At 38.2% G+C, this 23682-nt stretch overlaps 5 protein-coding genes and 1 long non-coding RNA gene across 10 annotated transcripts; 4 read left to right on the top strand and 2 right to left on the bottom strand.

Annotated features, from left to right (window-relative positions):
- Positions 1-187: 187 nt before the first annotated feature.
- LOC111777006 (uncharacterized protein At1g08160) lies at positions 188-1387 on the top strand. The gene has a single exon (XM_023656443.2). It carries the CDS (start codon positions 319-321, stop codon positions 1060-1062), a length of 744 nt encoding a protein of 247 aa, XP_023512211.1. The 5' UTR covers positions 188-318; the 3' UTR covers positions 1063-1387.
- A 3712-nt stretch (positions 1388-5099) lies between these two features.
- Positions 5100-5922, top strand: LOC111777598 (NDR1/HIN1-like protein 1). The gene has a single exon (XM_023657265.2). The coding sequence runs from the start codon at positions 5130-5132 to the stop codon at positions 5763-5765; it is 636 nt and encodes a 211-aa protein (XP_023513033.1). The 5' UTR covers positions 5100-5129; the 3' UTR covers positions 5766-5922.
- A 221-nt stretch (positions 5923-6143) lies between these two features.
- Positions 6144-8374, top strand: LOC111776780 (aspartyl/glutamyl-tRNA (Asn/Gln) amidotransferase subunit B). Of its 5 annotated transcripts, none has more exons than XM_087118322.1 (2): positions 6144-6297; positions 7960-8374. In XM_087118322.1, exon 2 carries the CDS (start codon positions 7978-7980, stop codon positions 8212-8214), a length of 237 nt encoding a protein of 78 aa, XP_086974448.1. In that variant the 5' UTR covers positions 6144-6297; positions 7960-7977; the 3' UTR covers positions 8215-8374. The 5 variants fall into 5 exon arrangements, with proteins under 5 accessions (XP_086974448.1, XP_086974451.1, XP_086974450.1 ...); XM_087118325.1 differs by having other exon boundaries at positions 6180-6297; positions 7946-8374; XM_087118324.1 differs by lacking the exon at positions 6144-6297 and adding an exon at positions 6304-6483.
- A 757-nt stretch (positions 8375-9131) lies between these two features.
- On the top strand, positions 9132-15641 carry LOC111776711 (transcription factor E2FB). The gene is made up of 14 exons (XM_023656033.2): positions 9132-9620; positions 12134-12323; positions 12522-12581; positions 12668-12753; positions 12827-12915; positions 13017-13071; positions 13430-13482; positions 13567-13617; positions 13706-13754; positions 13858-13923; positions 14007-14083; positions 14276-14501; positions 15000-15066; positions 15168-15641. Exons 1-14 carry the CDS (start codon positions 9435-9437, stop codon positions 15302-15304), a joined length of 1392 nt encoding a protein of 463 aa, XP_023511801.2. The 5' UTR covers positions 9132-9434; the 3' UTR covers positions 15305-15641.
- Positions 15642-16426: 785 nt separating this feature from the next.
- On the bottom strand, positions 16427-17858 carry LOC111776967 (FAM210B-like protein). The gene is made up of 3 exons (XM_023656395.2): positions 17464-17858; positions 16871-17053; positions 16427-16763 (listed from the first exon to the last, which is right to left on the bottom strand). The coding sequence occupies exons 1-3, from the start codon at positions 17716-17718 to the stop codon at positions 16605-16607; spliced, it is 597 nt and encodes a 198-aa protein (XP_023512163.2). The 5' UTR covers positions 17719-17858; the 3' UTR covers positions 16427-16604.
- A 4718-nt stretch (positions 17859-22576) lies between these two features.
- On the bottom strand, positions 22577-23327 carry LOC147789121 (uncharacterized). The gene is made up of 2 exons (XR_015412197.1): positions 23203-23327; positions 22577-23099 (listed from the first exon to the last, which is right to left on the bottom strand). It is a non-coding gene; the product is annotated as an uncharacterized LOC147789121 (long non-coding RNA).
- Positions 23328-23682: the final 355 nt, after the last annotated feature.

The following is a 23682-nucleotide window of genomic DNA, read 5'->3' as shown; positions in this document are numbered from 1 at the left end:
CCAAAATTCAAATAATTCGCCCCAGTTTACAAATCAATCTCAAATTATTGTTTTATTTAAATATTTAGATTTAGATTTATTATTATTATTATTTTTTTTAATTTCACACTGGCTTAACTGCCACTACTTTATTTTCACTGTCCTAGAAAAAATAAATATCTATATATAAATTCAGGAAATTCTTCTCTTAATTGGTAAGATTTGGCGCAGAAAATTCCTGGAAACATCGTTGGAACCCTATACTTATATCATCATCTTCTTCAACCTCTTAATTCTTAGTTCTCTTACTCTCTCTGCTAAACAAAGATCGGATCCGCCATGGCCGATCCCTCTAGACCCGTCACTGGCTATCCTGCTTACCCCAACGGCCGGCCGCCGCCCTCCAATTCTCAGCCTCACGGCCAAGCCTATCCCTACGCTGCTCCTCCTTATTCCTATCCCACCCACTACGCCAACCCCTACGATTCTACCCATCAGAATGCTCGCCTCTCATTTCTTCGTGCTATTATTGCCGGAATCATCGTCGTCTTCATCATCACCGCCATCATTCTTTTCATAATCTGGCTCGTTCTCCGTCCCCAACTTCCTGAGTTTCGCGTCGACTCATTTCAGGTTACCAATTTTTCCGCCGCCTCTCAGTCCCTCTCCGCCTTATGGTTTGTCGGGTTTTCCGTCTTTAATCCCAACAAGAAGATGACCATCTCTTACGACATCGTCGAACCCACCGTCTTTTACAAGAATGAGTTCCTTTCCCAGACTCGAGTCCCTCCATTCACCCAGGATAAGAGGACTCAAACGGCTGTTAATGCCACTCTCTCCGCTCTTAATGCCTACATCGAAACTTCGTCTGTGAATGAAATTAACGACGACCGCCGACGAGGGACCGTCCAATTCAATGTGGTGGTCTCGGCTCGTGTAGGGTTCCGAGCGGGTTGGTGGAGGACCAGGAGACGATTGCTTAGGGTTCTGTGCGAGGACCTGTCGGTTGGCCTGTCGTCGTCGAACAGCAGCACTTCCGGTAAGTTGATGGGTGAACCAAGGGCCTGCAGAGTGGGTATATGAGTGATTTTCTGCTGTTATAGTCGGTGCTTGATTTAATACCACTTAACCCATATGAGGAATTCATGTAGGCGTAAATGTACATGGATTTTAGGCTGAGTGAGTAGCAGTAGTCTCTAAGTGGAGGTTGTGTATAGCTTATAATACAATTTTTGCTATCTGATTCTGATGTCGATATCTTATCTCCTCCTTTTGGAATAAGGAAAATGGTTTCTTCTTTTATTGAGATGTATCAATCTTGGATCCTGAACTGAGGGAACTGTAAAAAAATGGAGAATATCTGTTAGTGTCTGCAGACAGGATATGAACAACATTTTTAGTCTCTTCACTAGACGATATTCGATTTAGCTTATTGCAATTCAGTGCATACCATGATTGTTAACGCCCAAGTTAATTATTTCTGAAGTGATTAGGTGCATGCTTGTTAAGACCCTTCCAATTTGTAACAAGGGAGGTATAACTATAGGAAGTAAAAATATTCGACAGTGTACACTAAGATATAGCTTGGTAAACGACATGTGTCTTTTCTGCTAATATTCCTTGATTTCTTTCTTTCCACACATTCCAAAAGAAAGCCATGATGAGGTTTTCCCATAGTAGAGCTTTTGCATTCTTGAAAGGGTTGTACGTTAAGGTCATGTCCAATAGATATTTTACCTCCCTTCCCTTGGAAATGTGAAATATGATCCGAATATATTGAGAATCATTGTCCTGAAATTCTAAGGGTATGTGCATTGCATAAATAGGTGGCTTTGACACTAATTTAGAGAAAGAGTGATGTAAGACATTCTTTTTTGAAGATTTTCACTTGTGCTAATGGTTTTAAATCTGTTTTGAGTGCTTACATAAGACTTGATTTTGTTGCTTCTTTTGGTGGCGGGTTAAATCTTACTAGTGCGGAGGTACTTACAGTGATTGGAGCAATTCTCTACTAAGATTGAACGCTTCGTTTCACTTTAGGAGTTTGAAATATTCTTTGGTTCATCCTTTTAAGTTAGTATCATTCTCTAGTCATACATTTGCACAAGCCTTCATTGACTCAGTGAGTACCTCTTATTTGTTGCTGCTGTGGAGAAAGCTTCTTACTGATAAAGTAATTCTCTTATGTTCATTGTTTTTCTCGTTTGAATAATGTTCTCCAATGTTAGGCCTTGGTAGGTGCCAGCCTAGAAGTGGTAGATAAGAGGGAGGGTGGATAAGCTCAATAAACGAATGTTAGACCACATAACAAAATATTCCTTATATAAGGGTGCGGAAATCTCTCCCTAGTAGACGCATTAAAATTGTGAGGCTGATGGCGATTCGTAATGGGCCAAAGTGGACAATATTTGCTAGCGGTGAACTTGGGTTGTTACAAATGGTATCAGAGCAAGACATGCTCTTGGTGGTGTGCCAGCAAGGATGCTAGCCCTCTAGGGGGGGATTGTCGGTTGGAGAGGGGAATGAAACATTCCTTATAAAGGTGTGGAAACCTCTCCCTATAAAAACACATTTTAAAAACCTTGAGGGGAAGCTCGAAAGGGAAAATCCAAATAAGACAATATCTGCTAGTGCTAGCGGTAGGGTATGGCTGTTACAATGAAGTTGGTCGTTGGTTGGTTTGTCGGGTATGCTTATAGGCCTGGGTTTCAGTTCTAAAAGCCAAAACTCAGAGTTAGTAGTAATTTCTTCCCATAAATTTCTTGCCACCCACCTCGGTTTGAATGTGTTGCCCTCAAATCATGCCTGGTTAGTTTCAAACTTCTAAACAAGTAGAATATGGTTGAGTTTTCCAGATTCAAGGTTTAGTGATGCTGTCTCTATGCCATGGACAGAAGAGAGAACACAGGGGTTTATTAGCTCTCTGAACAAAACTTCCCCAGGTGGACAATTCTATCTAGAAATCTGACCCACCCATGTCTCCTCGATTCTATTCTATTCTTTGTGGTGTGGTTTAATGGTTAATATTGGTGCCATTAGTTGGTAGCAATAAGAAGCTCAAATCTGGATGCCCGTATTAACTTGCTTCCTTGAATTGAACATACAATTTCATCCATAGCTTAGTGTTTATATGCCTTCTTTGTTTGGCTACAGATGTGAGATTGATTGTTCTAACAGTAACAGCCCACGAGTTTGAGTTAGAACATAGGGATGGTGGTGTTTACCACTGGTGCCAAGCAATATAGAGACAGGGACAGGGACAGGGACATGACTTTATTGAATGAAATGATAATCCATTACATTGCTGCCTAGTTTTGGATCAGGTTTATAGATCATCATATCAGTAGTTTCTATGATTCATGTTAGAGGATTTAACGATGGTGATGTGATGTTGTTAACTTCTAAATGCTAATAATAGGAAGCTATTTGGGTGATATTATTATTGGCCAATAACAGTAGGAAAGCCTTGGAATGAGTGTTATGCTATGTCTGGATGCTTCTCTCAGCAGGAAATGGACAACTTTCTGTACCATACAAGATTTATGCCTATATTTATTCACAGTTCAATTCAAAACCATGTGAGGTTTTGGATTATTTGATGTTTTCCAGGCTGATAAATGCACATTCATTTACATTCTTTTCTCACGTGACTTTACTTTGTAAAAAGTGTTACAATCTTTACTCTAGAGAAATTTAAGAACATGTTCTCGTGTGCATTTAATAGATTATATAACACAGGATTTCAAAGAAAAAGGATATTAGATTTAAATTTTTATTAAATTTTTTTTAAGTTTTAACAAAACTATTCCATTCAGTTTAATTTATTTAGTACAAAGTTGTTGAAGGTGAAAGTGTAAAGGGAAAGATGTACATTCCATGTGAAATATTCATCTTCATTGGAGCTTTTTGGTAGTAGTCGTGATCAACAGCCATCAATTGTCGGCTCGTTGGTGAGGCGAGAGCTTCAAGCCTAATTTCTAGTAGCACACCCAACACACAAGCACCACCTCACAAAGGGTGGACGAAAACTACTGACGAAGGGCAATGCATCTCATCTTCTCATTGCGTCCTTGCTTGCTCATTCTTGTTAGGCCTTTACTTCTCTACGCTTGCTCACGCTTAACTTGAAACTGGATAAGTTTAGGGATTGAAATTGAATGTTTTTTGTTAAAAAATAATTATATAAATTATTATTGTAGATATCTTTTCTAATGGTTCTTAAACAACCTATATATTATAATAATATTCTAAATGTTTTAAATCGACCAAAAAGTCAAAGGTTTGAATCTCTACTCTACATAGAAAAAACATATTTTTTTATTTTTATAACATTATAAAAGGTTGACAAGAGAAGGGAAAAAGAATATTAGAAAAGAAATTTGTTTAAATAATTACAAAGTTACTATGTATTTTTCTCTAATTTTCGTGAGTTAACAACATAAATACATAATATGATCGTTAAGATTCTTTTCATACTTTTTTTTTTTTTGTACATAAATTGTTTTCGTCTCCTTTTTCTGCTTTATTTGGAATCTGTTTGACGGTGAAGAGTTGTCATCTTTTTGGTACCACTTTACTTTATTCGGCTCGTTCTTCCAATATCTTCTTCTCATTCTCATAAAATTTATATACAAATATCTAGTAACACCCTATTTTTGGAAAAGATTAAATTGAAATCAATAAAATTGAGATCCCACGTTCATTTGGGAGGAGAACTAACCACTACTTATAAGGCTCTCTGGCACCATCCTCCAGGGAGGTGGATTTTGAAATCCCACGTCGGTTGGAAAAGGGAACGTTTGAACCTCTCCCTAGTGTGACATTTTAAAACCGTGAAGCTGACGACGATATGTAACGAGTTAAAGTAAACGTGTTTGAGCTGTAACACTAATAGTTAGATCTTAGTATGTAGTGATGGAATAATTTAGAATATAGGCAACTTTTGTTGGGAGATAAGGCAACGCATTTTGGACCCACGAACAAGCATATACTTCCATATCCACCAATCCCAAACCCCAACTGCATATTGAATATACCCTTTTCTTCGTCTCTTGTGCTCCCACTTTACTTCACACGCCCCTTCTCTTCGTATAAATACCTCTCTTTTACCAGCTTTACTTCCACATTATTATTATTCCCATTTCACCAATATGAGCGCCAAGGACAAGGAAAGCGCCCACCACGACGAGGACTACCACCAATTCCTCCGCCGCCTCGGCATCGTTGTCCTGACCTTAATCATCATCCTTGGCATTGTCATCTTCATCGTATGGGCCGTCCTCCGCCCCACAAAGCCCAATTTCATCCTCCAAGACGTCACCGTTTTCGGCCTCAACGCCTCATCCTCCCCAAATCTCTTGTCCCTCAGCATGCAGGTCACCATCTCTTCCCACAACCCCAACGACCGCATCGGCATTTATTACGTCACCATGGATGTCTATGGCGCATACCGTGGCCAGCAGCTCACTCTTCCAACTCTCCTCCCTTCCACATACCAAGGCCACAGAGACGTCGTCGTTTGGTCCCCTTTCCTTAGTGGCGATGCCGTCCCCGTGGCCCCTGACGCGGCCTTGTCCTTGCAGCAGGACCAGAACGTTGGGGCGGTGTTGTTCAATGTGAAAATAGACGGGCAGGTGAAGTGGAAGGTTGGCACCTGGATTTCTGGGAGGTACCATTTGAACGTTAACTGTCCCGCGTTTATTAAATTTAGGAACCCTGACCACGCCATCGCTGTGGGTTCTGCCATGAAGTTCCAGATTGTCCAAAGCTGCAACGTTGAAGTCTGATCACCTTAATTCATTCAACCCATTTTTATCTTACTATCCCTATGCTTAGTTTACTATTTTTTTTCTTTTAAAATTAAGTTTGCAAGAAAATATCTGTCTTTTGTGAAAGTTAATGGAGAGGAAGCTCTCCAATATTAATATAATCATCATCTGACATCTAATATCAATCTTGATATAAGATCATCACGAAAAAATATACTCAAAGTGAACAATATCGTACTTATGTGATATCAAATTTATATCTCTAACCTCGTTCGAATTAATAAAAACATAATTATCTGGAATGATATAAGATTTTTTGGGTGCACCAAATAACAAAGCTACGATGGTGTAATGTATAGGTGAGATACAACTATTTTTTTTAATTTAGAAAAAGAAAAAGGAATAAAATGATATAAAGAAGAAGGGCGAAATTGTCTTTTCACTTGCGCTTGTCTTCCAATTCGACAGATAAAAATGCGCACCGTAGAATTGGCACCGTGCGACGTCCATTCTCGTCACTTTGCACACCGCCAATCGTGCTACGGCTAAGGTGAGTACTGAATCTTCTTCCTTCCTCCTCGTGGTGGTTTTTCGTTGTTTTCTTTTAGGTGTACCACAGTTTCCAGATTCTTTGTTCTCTTTTCTTGCTGTCGAGAATATTCAAATGGCGAAGAAAAGAATCCATACGCCCATTTACAACTAACCACCGTCTGTGTTATCTGCAAGAAATATTCAAGTATCGAGTATCATTTACTTTATGCCTTCTCTTTTCTTTCTCTTTCCAGTCAGAATCTAGCGCTTTCTTGGAGAATTTTACTCTAATTCAACTGTTTTCTCGTGCTTTGTTTCTTGTAGTTGGAAATCCAGTTTTTGGTTTGATTAATTAGATTTGGAAGGAATTTGATATGCATGGATTCATAATTTTGTGCCAATCATAGTTTATATGTAGCGATGAGATTGTATGACATTGGGTTAGGGCTTTAGGAAGTTCGATTGGTTGCAACATTGGGGAATTCGATTCTTCCTGGTTGGATTTGGGAGATGTTGTCATTTCGTTGGGTTTTCTATGCGAGGCTGTCTGAATTTAAGCTATTTGCATATTTGAAATCAGGGTTAGCCAGAGGGTGTTTGGTTACTCAATGCTCCCTGTGGCCAACACACTACTCTGGAATTAATTTATACTCTGAATCTGCTTCTCTTGTGGTTCCTATCTGCGAAGTCAGCCCAAGCTTATCGCTAGCAATATTGTCTGCTTTAGCCCTTATGTATCGCCCTTAGCCTCACGGTTTTAAAACGCATATGTTAGGAAGAGGTTTCTACACCCTTCTAAGGAATGCTTCATTCCCCTCTCTCTAACCAATATGAGGTCTCACAATCCACCTCCTTGGGGGTCAACGTCCTCGCTATTACACCACTTGATATCTGGCTCTGATACCATTTGTAAAGCTCAAGCCCACCACTAGCAGATATTGTTCGCTTTGGCCCGTTACGTATAGCTGTCAGCCTCACGATTTTAAAATGCGTCTGTTAGGAAGAGGTTTTTACACCCTTATAAAGAATGTTTTGTTCCTCTCTCCAACCGATGTGAGACCTCACCTCTTGAGATCTTCAATGGCTAGTTACATGTTTGTTTGACAATTGTTGAAATGTAGTGTAGGCATCGTCCTTTTCTTGATAATTGGCTGTTTTCGATCGGACCATCTCTTGAATTGAGATGTTCTCGACTCTGCACCGTTCATGAGTTCGTTTCGTTTCTTTACTCCCTTGTTTATGATTGTCTTTGTATGTTATGTTAGCTTGATAGGTAAAATCTTTCTGATGCGGTTGGTTTTTCTGTATAATACTTTTCTCTTACAAAAATCACCGACAACTTCGAATATCAAGTGTTTTAGATCTGAGCTGCCCAATCCTTCTTTTTCTTTACACACAACTGTACAAGCCTTTCATGTTTGTTGTTAATGTTCATCTGTGCCAGCGTATTGGTATGTATCTGGAACTTCACACTTAATTGCTTGTTCAGATGCTTACTGTCAAATTTGAAGTTCTTTTGATCTAACCGTCATTAGTGTGCACAGCTTAATAAATTATGAAGAGCCTTTATCATATGAACATGTAAAAACCTTTGTTTTGAGAATCTAATTAGTCTCTTAGCTTCTTGGTTATTTCCTAATTGTCTTTGGTTTATGCCTTGAGATAAGTTTTTGGTTTTCAGCTTTTCTGGTAAGCCTACATGGGAAACAAACCCGCGAAGCAATCAGGAGGAAGGGATGAAATGTTGAAGATAGTACCTCCTTTGGACCAGGCATATATTAGGTGGCTCGCACGGGATCTCGAGAGGATTCATGGCTTCACCCCAAGAAACCCTCGTGCCGTGAAGCCTCCCGATCACTACATAGAGTTCATGCGCTTGAACGGATGGTTGGACGTGAGTTTAGACGATCCTGATCTCGCACGGTTACTCAAATAGCCTTCTCTTGCAACTTGAAAGTGTACCAATGTCAAGTTTTGTGTATCTTCTGCCATTTGCTATTTGAGGTAATTCTGTTTATATCAAACAGTTGCCGGTTAGCAATGTCTGATAACGAGGAATTATGGAATAAAACTGTGGTAGCCCAACTTTCACATCAGACTGATGTTTGTAATGCCATACTTATCTCCATGGATGAACTTTCAAGATTTTACTGCACTTGAAAATCACGTTCTTTATTAGTAAATTTTATTTGGGAATATTTTTAAAAGAATATTTTTAAAAGGTAAAAATGAAATGAATAAATTAATTATTCAAAAAGAAACAAAAAGTTATTCTATATTTGGGAATAACAACGTGGATTCCTTCATGGATCAGACGTAAAGCGGAAAAGCCCATTTAAAATATGGGCCTGTTTAAAGCCCATTATCCAGAGCCCAAGTTTGTTGAGCAAACGTTGGCGTGTAGTGACGGTGAAATGAGAGTGGAATGCAACGAGTTTATTAGGTGATGGGGACGGCTTACGCGCCAAATAATCGCCACTCAATTTGCCAACAAAAGGCGCGCATCGCCGATTCGAACGTTTTTTTTTTTTTTTTTTTTTTTTTAAACTTGAAGGAAGTCCACTTAGATTTGGGTATATTTATGCAATACCCCTCGCTTTATGCATAATTCGTAAATGCCAGTCCCCGTGCAGTTTTGGTTAATTAATCCATTTTTAATATAGAATTAGTTAATTAATTGGAATTAAGAGATAATCGATGAAAACAACCTTGATGACTTTAATTAATCTTGGGTAAGTTGGCGTTTTTGGGTTTAATTCCTTTTGCATTTATAAAAAGGACATATTGAAATATTATATATATATAATTATTTGTTTTATTTGTTTTATTTGTTTTTTTTTTAATAAGCGCTTCCTTCCCTCCACATCTATATCCGAACCAAGTTCCCTCCCTTTCAACCTTCCCTCGTTTTCTGCTCTCATTTTCTCTCTGAATCTCTCCCGCTTTTCTCCATTTTCTCAGAATCCAAACACGCAGATCTTCTTCTTCTTCTTCTTCCAATTCTGTTCCTCTTCTATTTCTATCAATTTCCCCAATTGCACCTAAAACCCCAAACTCCCTCCATTTTTGCTCTCTTTCTCTGACCTTCGTACCCAAATCCGCAGCACACCAAGAGGTTACTCGATCTCTGCTCGCCCTTCTCTTTGAGGCTGTTCCATGTCGGGTTCTCGAGCTCCTAACTCCTCTGGACACCTTCCTGAGCAGATCATGCACTCTCTTAAGCGCCAGCTCCCCTTCTCTTCTATGAAACCGCCATTTGCATCTCCTGGGGACTATCACCGCTTCGCCCCGGACCCTCGACTCGCCGATCAAGAAGCTGACGCCATCGTAGTCAGATCTCCGGTGAGTTTGCTTCTGCTGTTTTTTTACACGCATATTTCGTTGATTACTTATCGTTCTCCTCACTGAGTAGTATTTTTGGACCCTTGTGTTTGTGATTCTAGTGTAAAATAGAAAATTATTTGGTTAGTAGGTTTTAAGCGGATCTCATGAATTGAATTAGCTGAGATTAGTGAAAATAGTTAGTTTCAGTGATTTGGTCATAATGAGATTGAGACTGTGCCCTTCGAATACTGCACCGAGAAGACCTTGAATTTTAGCTCAATTTCGGTTACTTAATTTTTCCAGGGTGTTTTGTGTGACTGAATTAGATGAATTACGCTGTTATCACCTTTAATTCGTATCTTCCTGCTGTATCTCGAAAAGTGTATTGAGTATCTCAGTCTCCCTGCATTCTCGACCAGTGCATTTGTTGATTACTATAACTCGTTCTCTCTCAGAACTTCTTAATTTTCACTGAGCGAACTACTTTTCACTGCATTGTATTTGGTCCTTTTGGTCATTGGGTACGTTGATTAGTTTAAATGCAAGGGTATAGATTGCTTTCGTCCTGTATCTAGATTGGTAGATGATGCACCGTTTGTCTCTATGAGCTTGAAGGATTTACTGTTGTCAACCAATACTAGAGGCTGCCAAGATGGACGATACCCCCCACCTCTTCCTATATAGGCAAGCGACAAGTTTGTTGCCACAGTGTTAGAACCTTGATGCAAATAGATGATACTTGTGAGATTTATTTCATAATTATTTTTTTATAGAAAATATGCTAAATCTAGTAAAGGATGTGTTTCTTCAATACCAAGTTCTCAATTATGATTATAGTACATCACCGATGCTGGATATGAACAAACAATACTGGAAGTAACTATCTCAAGGGATGACATCATAACGGTATTAGATGACTTGATCAAGTCGTGCAGTACTATTGTGAGTTATATATTCAACCTCGGATATCATCTAAATAATTGTGGTTCAGTGGTAAAAAGGGCCAGCAAGAAATACATTCCATTTTCCTCGGTTGTAGGTGCCATCCAATTCTTTTAAGGGCTGCATCTACTGATCATCATTGGTTATTAATTTTTGTATTCTTAGGCTACTATCATAAGTTTTATAATGATTATTCTGAAAACTTAAATGAACTGGTATTATGCATCGTTTGAATAACCTAGACTCTTGTACTCCTGATGGTGTAGTCTATCAAAAATATTTTCCATACTTGTTATCTTGATTTCATAATCAAGATTCTAGACACTTGTGGAATGCCAGTGATTTGCATCATTTATATGGTAGGATATTTCCTACTACATTATAATAGAGGAAGGACGGGCGATGTCTTATTTACTTTTATTTTATTTGTTTATTTTTACTGAACTAGGTTTTTTTTTTCATTTGAGGTTTATTGTTTTTTTCTTTGAATGGTTCCATCTTTTAAAACATTGTTCTCAAATATACCCTTTATGTACTGATGGCAATCCAATTTTTTTAAAAACGTTTGTCATTTACTTAAAAAATAGAAAACTAGATCAGTATTAACAGGTTTAATGATAATTATGGGATAGCATCTTTCAGTGTTCATTATTGTTGTAAATTGCGGTAGTTTTGATATTATGATATTTTGGGGTATTTATACAAATTTCTTATGTGGAAAGGTTGGTCAAGTGAAAATGGCCATTGGAGGACTTTTGCATGCCTCAACCCTGATCCTTCTCATCTATATGTTTTAAATTTAAAAAATCGGTACACTCAGCATAACCTAAATAATAATTTTTGAGCTCAGCGACAAATGATCCTCCCATACATTGTTAAAGATTTTATTGTTTGTTGATCATCCAGTCAGAGACAAGTCTAAGATCTTTTCTTCCCATGCTTTCTTAGCCATTTGAGGGTTTGAGAGGAGCCATTCTCAAGGTTTAAATAGCGCTTGGTGGGTCTTTGGATTTCATTGTTGAAAGCTTCCTTTTAGACTACTCGAACTAAAACCTTCAGTAAATTTTTTGTTCCCTTGCTTTACATCAGTTTAAAATTGCTCTTATCAAAATCTTCGGATGTTTGAAAGGCTTTCTTTTGCTTTGGTTGGGAGGATGTGCTGCAACCTACAAGCAAAGGAACCATTGGTTCTTGAAGCTTGCAACTAAACAAAGTTGTGCCGCTGCTTGATAAGACCTCACATGCTCTGGGTTCCATGGATGCAACAGATATAATCTTCTTTCTAGATGACTTGCTTAGGATAGGAATTACTTTAGGGTTAATAGTATAACAATTTGCATCGGACAAGTGTTAATGGAGCAACTGAGAATTAGTTCTATCTGATTTATATTTCAGGACAAAGTTTTCTAGACTTATGGTCGGAATGGTAGATGTTGTACTATTGTTTATTTTTTGTCTCTATTTTCTTTATTATTAAAACTCTCTGATTAATCATTTTCTTGCATTAACTTTCCTTCTCAGTTTACGTACAATACTGTATATTGCATATTTTGCCATGCTTATTTGAAATCTTGGATCCTCTTTACCAGCAATTGAAGCGGAAGAGTGAGGTAGCAGATTATGAAGCTGACTCAACCGATAGAGCAGCTGGTCCTAGATTTTCTGAGGTCACTAACAGTCCCCATCAAACACCTGTATCTGTGAAAGGAGGAAAGGGAAACAAATCAAGGCTTACTAAATGCAGTAGATCGGGGCCACAGACTCCCATGTCAAACGTTGGTAAGTTGTATATCATACATGTTGGTACCCTTGGTTTTATGTTAAAATTGCCATATGTAAAATACCTTCTCAAAGAACTTCTTTTGCTAAAGAAATTGCATCATTGGTAAATTAGAGAAAAAAAAAAAAAATCAATTTCTTCCACTCTTTCTTTCACAAAGTTATAATACATGAATTTAAAAATGTTCCGAGTTTCAGGTTCACCTTCTGCCAACAATCTTACTCCAGCTGGTCCATGCCGTTATGATAGTTCTCTTGGTAGCTTGTTACTTCTGATGACTTTGTTGTAGCTGTCTTATATTTCCTACCAGCTCATGTTCCTAATTTTAGTGACTTTCATCTAGGTCTCTTAACAAAGAAGTTTATTAACCTGATCAAACAAGCGGAAGATGGTATTCTTGATCTGAATAAAGCAGCTGACACGTTGGAGGTTACTATGCTTCTAGAAGATTATAGGCTTCTATTGTGAAGTTCAATTAGTTGACATTTTTATGCTTTTATAGGTACAAAAAAGACGAATATATGATATAACAAATGTCCTCGAAGGAATTGGTCTCATAGAAAAGAAGCTTAAGAACAGAATTCAGTGGAAGTATGTACTATTACATACATTCTTTGGAGTTTCACGGTTTATTATTCGTTAGTATTCCTTTCTTGTTATGCTACTTATTACTTGGGTAATTGATTGATTAGGGGGCTTGACGTCTCAAGGTCAGGGGATGTCGATGACAATTATGCTGGTCTACAGGTATGCAAAAAACAGGGCATTTTGACTATGTCCATTTTAGTTTACTTACGATTGTTGCTGTTTAAGATTGCTGTTACTATTTGATCTCAATGTGAACAAACTTGTACTCTATTGAGACCAACAAAATTGTGTTTGTTGGGTGGAATGCTAGCCTGAAATCTGCAAGATATTATATGTGAATAGGTACTCTATCGAAAAATATTCTATTATGTTCGTTTATGCCCTTTAGTTCACATTCTATCTCAATATTATTCTTGACGTTGGTAAGTTTCTCTTTGGTGAAATCTTTGTTTGCAAATACTTGCACATTTTAATTTCAAGCTACCAGATTTAGCCTTAACCATAGTTACATGTGCAGGCAGAAGTAGAGAACCTTTCCATGGAGGAGCGTGGATTAGACGAACAAATAAGGTTGTTTAACTGAATCCTTTATTCAGTCTTTGAATGAAAATTTGTGTTCCCCTATTGTTATTCCAAGGCTTTTAATAATTGCAGAGAGATGCAGGAAAGATTAAGGGACCTCAGTGAAGATGAGAACAACCAAAGGCAATAGTTTTCACCTAGATTCACCTCTACAATGTTGTTTTTTCTTTTAAACGTAGAATTTAAAGCTTATTCTTTATTTAATTGTTAGGTGGCTTTTTGTAACCGAGGAAGACATCAAGGGTTTGCCCTGTTTCCAGGTTAGTTTATCATATATGGAGTTGATTGCAATAAATTTTGATTTACAAATATAGAAATGTCGTTCCATTTCTAATTATTGTGTCTATATTTTGCATCTACTAGAATGAAACTCTCATAGCCATTAAAGCTCCCCATGGAACCACTTTAGAAGTTCCAGATCCTGATGAGGTAATTTAATTGTAAAGGCTTGATGTAAAAGGGTACCTATTCACATATTATATGTTCCAATCACTTCTCCTATCATATGTCAGGCTGTTGACTACCCCCAAAGGAGGTACAGGATAGTCCTCAGAAGCACCATGGGACCCATTGATGTTTACCTTGTTAGGTAACGTCTTATTTTTTTGGTTGTTGAGGAATGTTTGGCTTTGTACTGAAACACAACCACTATCTATGGCCATATTAATGAATAGGCTGGGAATTGGAACTGCCCAGTGTTTACAATATCCCCTTTTCCTACTATCAATATCCTCCTTTTCCTACTACTCCTAAAACTGTGATATGAATTTCCATTTTGTAGTCAGTTTGAAGAAAAGTTTGAGGAGATAAATGGCGTGGAAGTGCCGCCAAGCTTGCCGTCAAGTTCAGGCTTTAATGAAGCACCTGCAACGACGATAGGAACAGAGGATACCAGGGGAAAGGAAATTGAAACGCGGGAACAAGATGTACACAGAATGTGCTCCGATCTAAATGCTTCACAGGACTTCGTGGGTGGAATTATGAAAATTGTTCCCTCCGTTGTAGATGTAAGTCTAATTTTTCAAAATTAAGGATTGGGGAAGGATCAGGGGGACTAATACACCTTACTTAAAAACAATAATTGGTTGATTGGGATACGGAGAAAATAAAGGCAGAAGCATCACGTTAGTTTCTAAGAAATGGTTGGTTTCGTTTTGGAGGGCCTCATGCATGAGAGCATGAACATTGTTCTATCCGTTGGAGTGAGCCTAGATTCTAGAAGATGCAATCTGTATAAAAAAAAAAGGAATTAATAACACTTGCAACAAGTTAGTTTTTCCATAAAATTGTCGGAGGACAAAATAGTGAAATGAAGCATTTCAGATGGGGAAGGGTAGTTTAGTTATGAAACCTTCGATGGTCAGAGAGCTGTATTTGTCAATAGTCACCCATTATTCATCCGAGGGGAAAATGTTTTGAGTTCATTATATAGTTTATGTAAATTAAGGATGTATTAGGACAGAATAAATGTTTGCAAGCATCTGATATCTTTGTTTCTTATTCAGAGTGATGCTGATTACTGGCTCTTGTCTGATGCTGATGTTAGTATCACTGACATGTGGAGAACTGAACGTATCCTCACAATTTAAATCTATCCGCCTTCATAATAGTTTGAGTTTTCCCCTTTGTAATATCAAAGTGATACTGCATACACACCTTGACTCTTCATGTAGCTGGCGTTGAGTGGAATGATTTGGGTACATTTCATGAAGATTACAGTATTGCCAATGACAGCACCCCCGAAACCCAGAATCCACTTCCCAGTAATGCGCCTGATATGCCTTCTTCTGCTAATCCTTCTAGCAGCTGAAACTGTAAAGGGTATCTGTTTAGATAAATCATGATGATAAATGCTACGGTCGTGCAAGAACTTGTATGATGGATGTATGATCCCTGTGATCCTTACGGGAGGATTGGAACCGATTATCTCAGATTTGGACCAGCCTCCCTCCATGATAATTCCTGGAGAAGCATCTCTACCCAAAATGCTAGAGGAAACTGCTGATGGGAAGGGCTCTGGTGTACAGTTTAGTGCCAAAAATATGTAGTAAATAAAATAGTCATTTCTGCATTGTACAATTCTTTGTTTCCAGATAAGAATAGCATGTGTAGTACATTCATTTTAAGCCAAGTTTAGTTCAGTTCAATTTGCGCCTCACGTGCAAAGCTGTAACCCCACCCTCCACCCCCCAGTTGAATTATATTCTTAGTTCCTGGGGTCTAGATATGCATACATTTAAATGGTTCATTTAATTTCTGAAGTTCGAGAAATGACTGATTTTAAATCGGTTAAATTACACCATTAGTGCCAAATAGGTTTTTAGACTTTAAAGATTGTATTTAATAGATCATCAAACTTTTCAATTCGTGTTAGGATCGCACAGTAACTATTAGGGTATCTAATTCAGTTTGTGTTAGGACTCCACAATAATGCACACACTCGACCTAAATGAACACAAAAGAATAAGAAAGAGAACATGCAAGAGAATATTAGTTAAAAGTTTATATTGATGATGGTGAAAAATACTAAGAAGAGTACCAAAAAGTTTATATCATATGATACAATTTACCATATATAGCCAAATAACTATAACTATATATATATATATAAATATAAAGGTATACAGCTAGATAACTTATATATAGCAACTCCACTCAACAATAGTTTATTTTGTATAGCTAGATAACTTATATATAGCAACTCCACTCAACAATAGTTTATTTTATATGATCATTTCTCGTATATAGTTTTACTATATAACAATTCAATAAGCTAGCAGGCTCCATACACAACTCCATACACAACAGTTTGCTCCCCTGCGAGTGGGTAGGGACCCGGAGAGCTACCTTCACTTTTTGAAGTTCCTTCGTAGACCTTTGGATTTCACCTCTACACACGAAATTCCACTCTCCTATGTCTCGCTCAAGTGAATGAGTTTCAAGAGTCTAAGAAATTGAGACTCTTTAACCATTTTATTAACTTCGAAATCAAACGCCCATCTGTATGGGATTTAGTATGCAATCTATATGGGATTTAGCTGAATATACACTATCAAATAAAATAATATCTTAGATAAACCTCTAACAAATGACTAATATTGGGAGTTATGCTAATTCTCTTCCTCTACTTTCTTCCCAATCCAAGTTGCAACCACTGAAGTAAGGGCCACTGTTGGAGGAAACCTTATTGGAGAAGTTGCTTTGTGTGCTGCATATGCCAATGCAAACGTTCCAACTTTCTCTCCATTCCCATCAACCGAAATTCCTACCTGCAAATTTTCAAGTGTTACAAACAAAACCAATCTCCCTTTGTGAAACATATTTGATCAGGATCAAGATCAAACATACTCATGGAACCCTTCCTAAATGCCATTACCTTCTGCAGAAGAGCTTGAACGTCGACACCGGCGCTGATGAGCGCGTAACACACAGCGAAAGAGATCAGGGATAGAGTTATGGAGGTGGCTAAATATGCACCTCCATATTTTGCAAGCAGCTCCTTTGCCTGATCGCCCTTTGATTTGTCTTTTCCTTCACCCTCCTCCTTTGAGCTAAATATCTGCATACCAACATGAATTTCTCATTTGCTGTTACCAGGAAAGGATAACCACCCATTATTCTTTGGCATTGATCTTAGCAGTATGCAAGGCAGAGATATGAACAATTGAGACTTCTTTCTTCTTTACTACTTTCAAATCGTGAGGAGGTATTGATAGCAAGTACATACATTATCATTACAAATTATGTTCTGGTCCATTGAACTTTTTGGCTGAACATAATATGAACAATTGAAACAGAAAATCAATAAGTTATTGTTTTCCACAACAACAATCAGGCATAAATAGACTGCAAATTTTGCTTCCTAAGGTAAGTTCGTAATTAAAATGTATGCTATCAGTCTTCTAACTTCTATCTTCCGTTCAAGTTCATAGCAGATTGATAGAGGAAAAGGAACGAAGAGAATGGTACCTTCCAGAGACCAGCTTCAAGTCCATACTTCTTGGTAACTTCATCTGCTGAAGAGGAAGACGGAGATTGAGATGGAGATGGGCGTTCGATTTCGCCGGTTTTCTCTTTAAGGGCTTGAACCCTGAGCCTTTTGGGATTGAATTTCAGAGGTCGAACAGAAGAACTAAAGGGAAATCTGAAATTTGTATCGGGAAAGGAAGCAGGAGAGGAAATGAAAGAAGATGAAAAGCAAATTGGAGAAGGAGCGGTTGCCATTATCAGAAAATCAGAGGTCGGAATCTAGTAATGAGGCATGCCCTCTGAATTCGGAGGATGGGAAACGAGAATCCCACGAGATCAAAGAGAAACAGAATTTTATGTGAAGCGTTGTAAGCCAGATATTTGCTTCAACCTCAATCGTCTCACGTCACCACCATTCTTCTTCACACAGTTTCAAACAGCAAAAGGTTAAAAGCCCAATCCGCATAAACTTAAAAGCCCAAAAGACCAATACGCGCAAAGCCCAAAAGCCCAATCCAAGCAAACTTCAAAGCCCAATCCGCACAAGTAAAAGCCCAACCCGTACAAAGTTAAAAGCCCAATACACACAAAGTTAAAAGCCCACAAGCCCAATACGAACAAGTTAAAAGCTCAATACGAACAAGTTGAGAGCCCAATTCGTACAAAGATAAAAGCCCACGAGCCCAATCCGCAAAAAGATAAAAGCCCAATCCGTACAAAGTTAAAAGCTCAAAAGCCCAATCCACATCGTTAAAAGCCCGAAAGCCCAATCCACAACGTTAAAAGCCCGAAAGCCCAATCCGTAAAAATTTAAAGCCCAATACGCACAAAGATAAAAGCCCAAAAGCCCAATCCGCAAAAGTTAAAACCCAATACGCACAAAGTTAAAAGCCCAAAAGCCCAATCCACACAAAGTTAAAAGCCCAATACCAACAAGTTTAAAAGCCCAGTCCGGACAAAGTTAAAAGCCCAATCCGCAAAAAGTTTAAAGCCCAATACGCACAGTTAAAAGCCCAACAGCCCAATCCACAAAGTTCAAAGCCCAATACCAAAAATTAAAAGCCCAATCCGTACAAAGTTTAAAGCCCAAAAGTCCAATCCGCAAAAACTCCAAAGCCCAATCCGAACAAGTTCACAGCCCAAAAGCCCAATCCGAAAAAAAGTTCAAAGCCCAATACGCAAAAAGTTAAAGGCCCAAAAGCCCAATCCACACAAAGTTAAAAGCCCAAAAGCCCAATCCGCAAAAGTCAAAAGCCCAATACGGACAAAGTTAAAAGCCCAAAAGCCCAATCCACACAAATTTAAAAGCCCAATACGAACAAGTTTAAAAGACCAGTCCGTACAAAGTTAAAAGCCCAAAAGCCCAATCCACAAAAAGTTTAAAGCCCAATACGAACAAAGTTAAAAGCCCAACAGCCCAATCCACACAAAGTTCAAAGCCCAATACCAACAAATTAAAAGCCCAATCCGTACAAAGTTTAAAGCCCAAATGTCCAATCCACAAAAAGTTAAAAGCCCAATCCGAACAAGTTCAAAGCCCAAAAGCCCAATCCGCAAAAAATTCAAAGCCCAATACGAAAAAAGTTAGACCCAAAAGCCCAATCCACACAAAGTAAAAAGCCCAAAAGCCCAAAAGTTAAAAGCCTAATACGCACAAAGTTAAAAAGCCCAATCCGTAAAAGCCCAATACGCACAAAGTTAAAAGCCCAAAAGCCGAATCCACACAAAGTTAAAAGCCCAAAAGCCCAATCCACACAAAGTTAAAAGCCCAAAAGCCCAATCCACACAAAGTTAAAAGCCCAATATTAACAAGTTTAAAAGCCGAGTCCGTACAAAGATAAAAGCCCAAAAGCCCAATCCGCAAAAAGTTAAAAGCCCAAAAGCCCAATCCACACAAAGTTCAAAGCCCAATACCAACAAATTAAAAGCCCAATCCGTACAAAGTTCAAAGCCCAAAAGTCCAATCCGCAAAAAGTTTAAAGCCCAATCCTAACAAGTCCAAAGCCCAAAAGCCCAATCCGCAAGAAGTTCAGACCAATACGCAAAAAGTTAAAGGCCCAAAAGCCCAATCCACACAAAGTTAAAAGCCCAATCCGCAACAAGTTAAAAGCCCAATACGCACAAAGTTAATAGCTTAAAAGCCCAATCCAAACAAAGTTAATAGCCCATTACGAACAAATTAAAGCCCAATTCGTACAACGTTAAAAGCCCAAAAGCGAATTACGCAAAAAGTTAAAAGCCCAATACGCAGAAAGAAGCCCAAAAGCCCAATCCTGATAAAGTTAAAAGCCCAATGCGCAAAAAGTTTAAAGCCCAATCCGCAAAAAGTTAAAAGCCCAATCCGTACATGTTTAAAGGCTAAAAGCCCAATCCGTAAAAAGTTAAAAGCCTAATCCGCACAAGTTGAAAGCCCAAAAGCGAATTCCGCAAAAAGTTAAAAGCCCAATATGCCCAAAGTTAAAAGCCCAAAAGCCCAATCCGGATAAAAGTTAAAAGCCCAATCCGTACTAGTTTAAAGCCCAAAAGCCCAATCCGCAAAATGTTAAAAGCCCAAAATCCTAATCCACACAGTTAAAAGCCCAATACGAACAAGTTTAAAATCGCAATCCCTACAGTTTAAAAGCCCGAAAGCCCAATCCGCAAAAAGTCAAAAGCCATATAAGCACTAAGTTAAAAGCCCAAAAGCCCAATCCACACAAAGTTAAAAGTCCAATACGAACAAGTTAAAAGCTCAATCCGTAGAACGTTAAATCCAAAAGCTTAAAAGCCCAATCCACACAAAGTTAAAAGCCCAATCCGCACAAAGTTATACGCCCAATAATATATTATAATTATTTTAGAATTATTGTTTATAAATTTATGCAGATTAAAATATATCGCTACCTCAATAAGATCAGAAAATGCACATTTTTTAGAACATGTACATACTTAATTCTTTTAATAAATAGATTTAGTTATTTTAGGAATAAATTGTTAGATATTTCATATAAGTGAGATCTCACAATTGGGAGCCCAGTGTCCTCGCTGGCAAACTGCTCGGCATCTGGCTCTTATGCATGAAAACTATAACATAAATCATACACAATCAAAGAATCACAAGCTCAACAGAGAGATAACGTCCATCAATCACCTGAGCACATATGAGAATATCTCTTCCTCCATCATACCACACTGAAGACATTAAATTAAGCATTTTTTTCAATTCTCTCGTTTCAAGGACAATTTCTAAGTTTTATCATGTACGTGTAATAATGGTCAAATTGTTCATTCTATGTTCTAATCATACATATTTTAGCCACCTAAGGTACAATATGCTCGCATGCTAGCTTGTCCCAGTGATCCCTACAAGTATCACTTGCCTAAAATCCAAGTGATTACTTACCAAGAATGCAGCGTACCCTTCAAAGCTTGCTTTTTCGTTAGTTGGGAACCCAAATTTTCTTGAAAGCTTGTTGGTAGGTCCTCAATCATGTTAAATTTAAATCCGTATCAAAATAGGGACGAAAAATAGTCGAACGGGAGCCAAATCGGGGTAAAAGGGAACCTCACGCGCTCAAAGGGGGTTCGCTTGTGCATACCACGCCTCGGGTGTAAGGAAGTCGCACTGGGGTGCTTGACACGTGTCGCCCACTAACTTGCTCCTTCGACATCGACAGTGTGGGTTCGATCCCTGAAGCATGTGGATTTTTCTCGTCATTTTCTCTACGCGACACGCGACGGACGTTGATAGGGCGTCAGATCGGGTCGATAGTCCAGGTCGCGCCCGTTCTTAGGTCTGGTAGCGGGTACTAGTCTTCGAATCCAGCTCTATGTGGATTCGTTGATTTTCTTCCGCGAATGAAGTTAAAGAGTGAATGACGTACGAAGAAGCATCACAAAATACCACTTGACAATAGGCAAAGGAGGAAGAAATTATAGTCTTGGAAACTAGATATCAAACGCATCTCTAACAAGTGGGTTTAAGAAATGATGTCTCTCATATGGATTAATCGAGAGATATAAGGCCCAGTCTATAGCTCAAGGTTCTCTCAATAATATGGCATATAGATATTATGGTTCTCGTACAGGTTCCTCCCCGCAATTTTTTTTTTTTTTTTTTTTTTTTTTTTTTTTTTTTTTGCATGGAGAGTTAGACACGGAGATCTACATGGATCAACCAAAGACATTTAAAAATGAAGTTGGTGTCATTAGTCAGTACATACAAAGTCCAAAGAAGCCTAACTTGGAAGACAGCTCGACGGATCCAGAGATATGTCTAAGGTACAATCGATTATGATATTTTGTACAAAAGAAGCAAAGACTACAAGCTAGCTAGATACTGTAATGCTGACTATGTAGGATATCACTGTAACACTCAAAGCTCACCGCGAGTAGATATTGTTCGCTTTGGCTCATTACGTATCGTCGTCACCCTCATGGTTTTAAAACGCATCTACTATGATAAGGTTTCCACACAATTATTTTAGGAATAATTTGACTAGTTTATGTTATAAATACTCTTCCACCCTACCAAGGTTTTCAAAACTCAAGCCGGATAGTAGTGTCATGTAATCTCTTATCGATTAGTGTTAATAAATAGTACGAATATTTTCTACAAACAGTTATGTTCAACGACACCTAAATAATAATTTAAAATAATATGGAAGAAGAAAATAAGAAAAAGTTGGTTAGTAGAAGCAAAAGTGGAAATTTGTACATATCCATAAATATAATATTTGTGAATTACAAGAAAAGAAAAGGAAGCAGAGGTCAGAATTTAACGGTGTAGCAGAAGGCGACAGGAAAGAAAATGGCAGAAACATCAACACGTGCTCCCTCTCCCCATTGCTTTCTCTCCCAGAAATTTGTTCGGAAACATTACTTAGAATAAGTCCCACATTCGTTACGAGCATGAGTTTATAAGTGAGGAATATTATCACTATTGGTATGAAACTTTTTGAAGAAGCCCAAAGTAAAGTCACAGGAGCTTATATACTTAAAGTGGACAATATCGTATCATTATAGAGATCCATAATTCCTAACAAAATTATATATATATATATAGTAATATATCTCGAGATTGTTGTAGTAATTTGTGTAGGAGGGATCCATAGTGATAGAGTGAGATAAAAAGGACACAGAAAAAGGTGCACATGTGAATTAGTGATAGCGACCACAGGGCAACAACGTATGGAGGAGAAACAGAGGATTCAGAAAGTTAAGCCCAGGATTCAAGATGTTATAAATAAATTTAAAAAAAAAAAAAAAAAAAAAAATGCGAAGAACATAGAAAATGATGATGAGAAAGGGTTGATATTATTGATAATAATGGCGGTGTGGGTTGGCTAGGCATGATGCTGCTGCTGGTGCTTGAAGAAATCAAGGAAGACATTGTTGTGGCATTTGGGGCATTGGGAGCTCTTCTCGGTCAACATCACATACATGAAGCACCCCGGACATCCCACCAGCATCATGGATCTTGTTATTATCTCTTCTTCCACTCCCCCCTCCCACCCCAAGCACGAATTCTCCACCGATATGTCCGACGACGACCCCGACCCCGACAAAGACGACGTCGCTGGCGATGGCAACCGGTTCAGGTTCACTCTCAACTCGACCTTCGGCTCGCTACTTCTCGACCTCTTGCTCATCGTCCTCTTCAAAGTCATGCAAAAAAAAAAAAAAACAAACAAAAACAAAAACAAATGAACATGAGTTTATCAGAGAGGGTTACGCAGTGTGACTGTGAGAGAGGGTTACCAAGTTTGGTTTGTGAGGGAAATTGGAGCTTGGAGAATGAACAAAGGAAGGATGGATTTGTGGGTGACTGACTGACTGAGTGAGGTTTGATAGGAGGGGTGAGGGTATTATATGGGAATTCAAACCTAACTAAATAATAATAATAATAATAAGAATAATAATAAGAAGAATAATGAGAATAAGAGAGGGGCCCTTGGAAATTAATTCATTCACCACATTATTATTGTTATTATTATTATTATTATTATTATTATTATTGATGTTCAATTATATAACCATAGACAACCCTCTTTCAATATCAATGTCCTAACCCTATTCCCCTCTTCAGATTGCAACAACACAACAATCTTCCCTACCTCTCTACATTGTCTTTTGTCTCTTTCTATTTTTTTTCGATCTTCTAAATTTTTAGTCAACTTTGTGTCGGTTAAGGCTCGAATGTTCTAATTTTAAGTGGACTATTGTGAGACCCCACACTAG

Source organism: Cucurbita pepo, chromosome 16, assembly GCF_057944985.1.
Source record: "Cucurbita pepo subsp. pepo isolate OVF chromosome 16, ASM5794498v1, whole genome shotgun sequence".
In the NCBI taxonomy this organism is placed as follows: Eukaryota; Viridiplantae; Streptophyta; class Magnoliopsida; order Cucurbitales; family Cucurbitaceae; genus Cucurbita; species Cucurbita pepo.
This window is presented reverse-complemented; position numbering and strand designations above follow the sequence as displayed.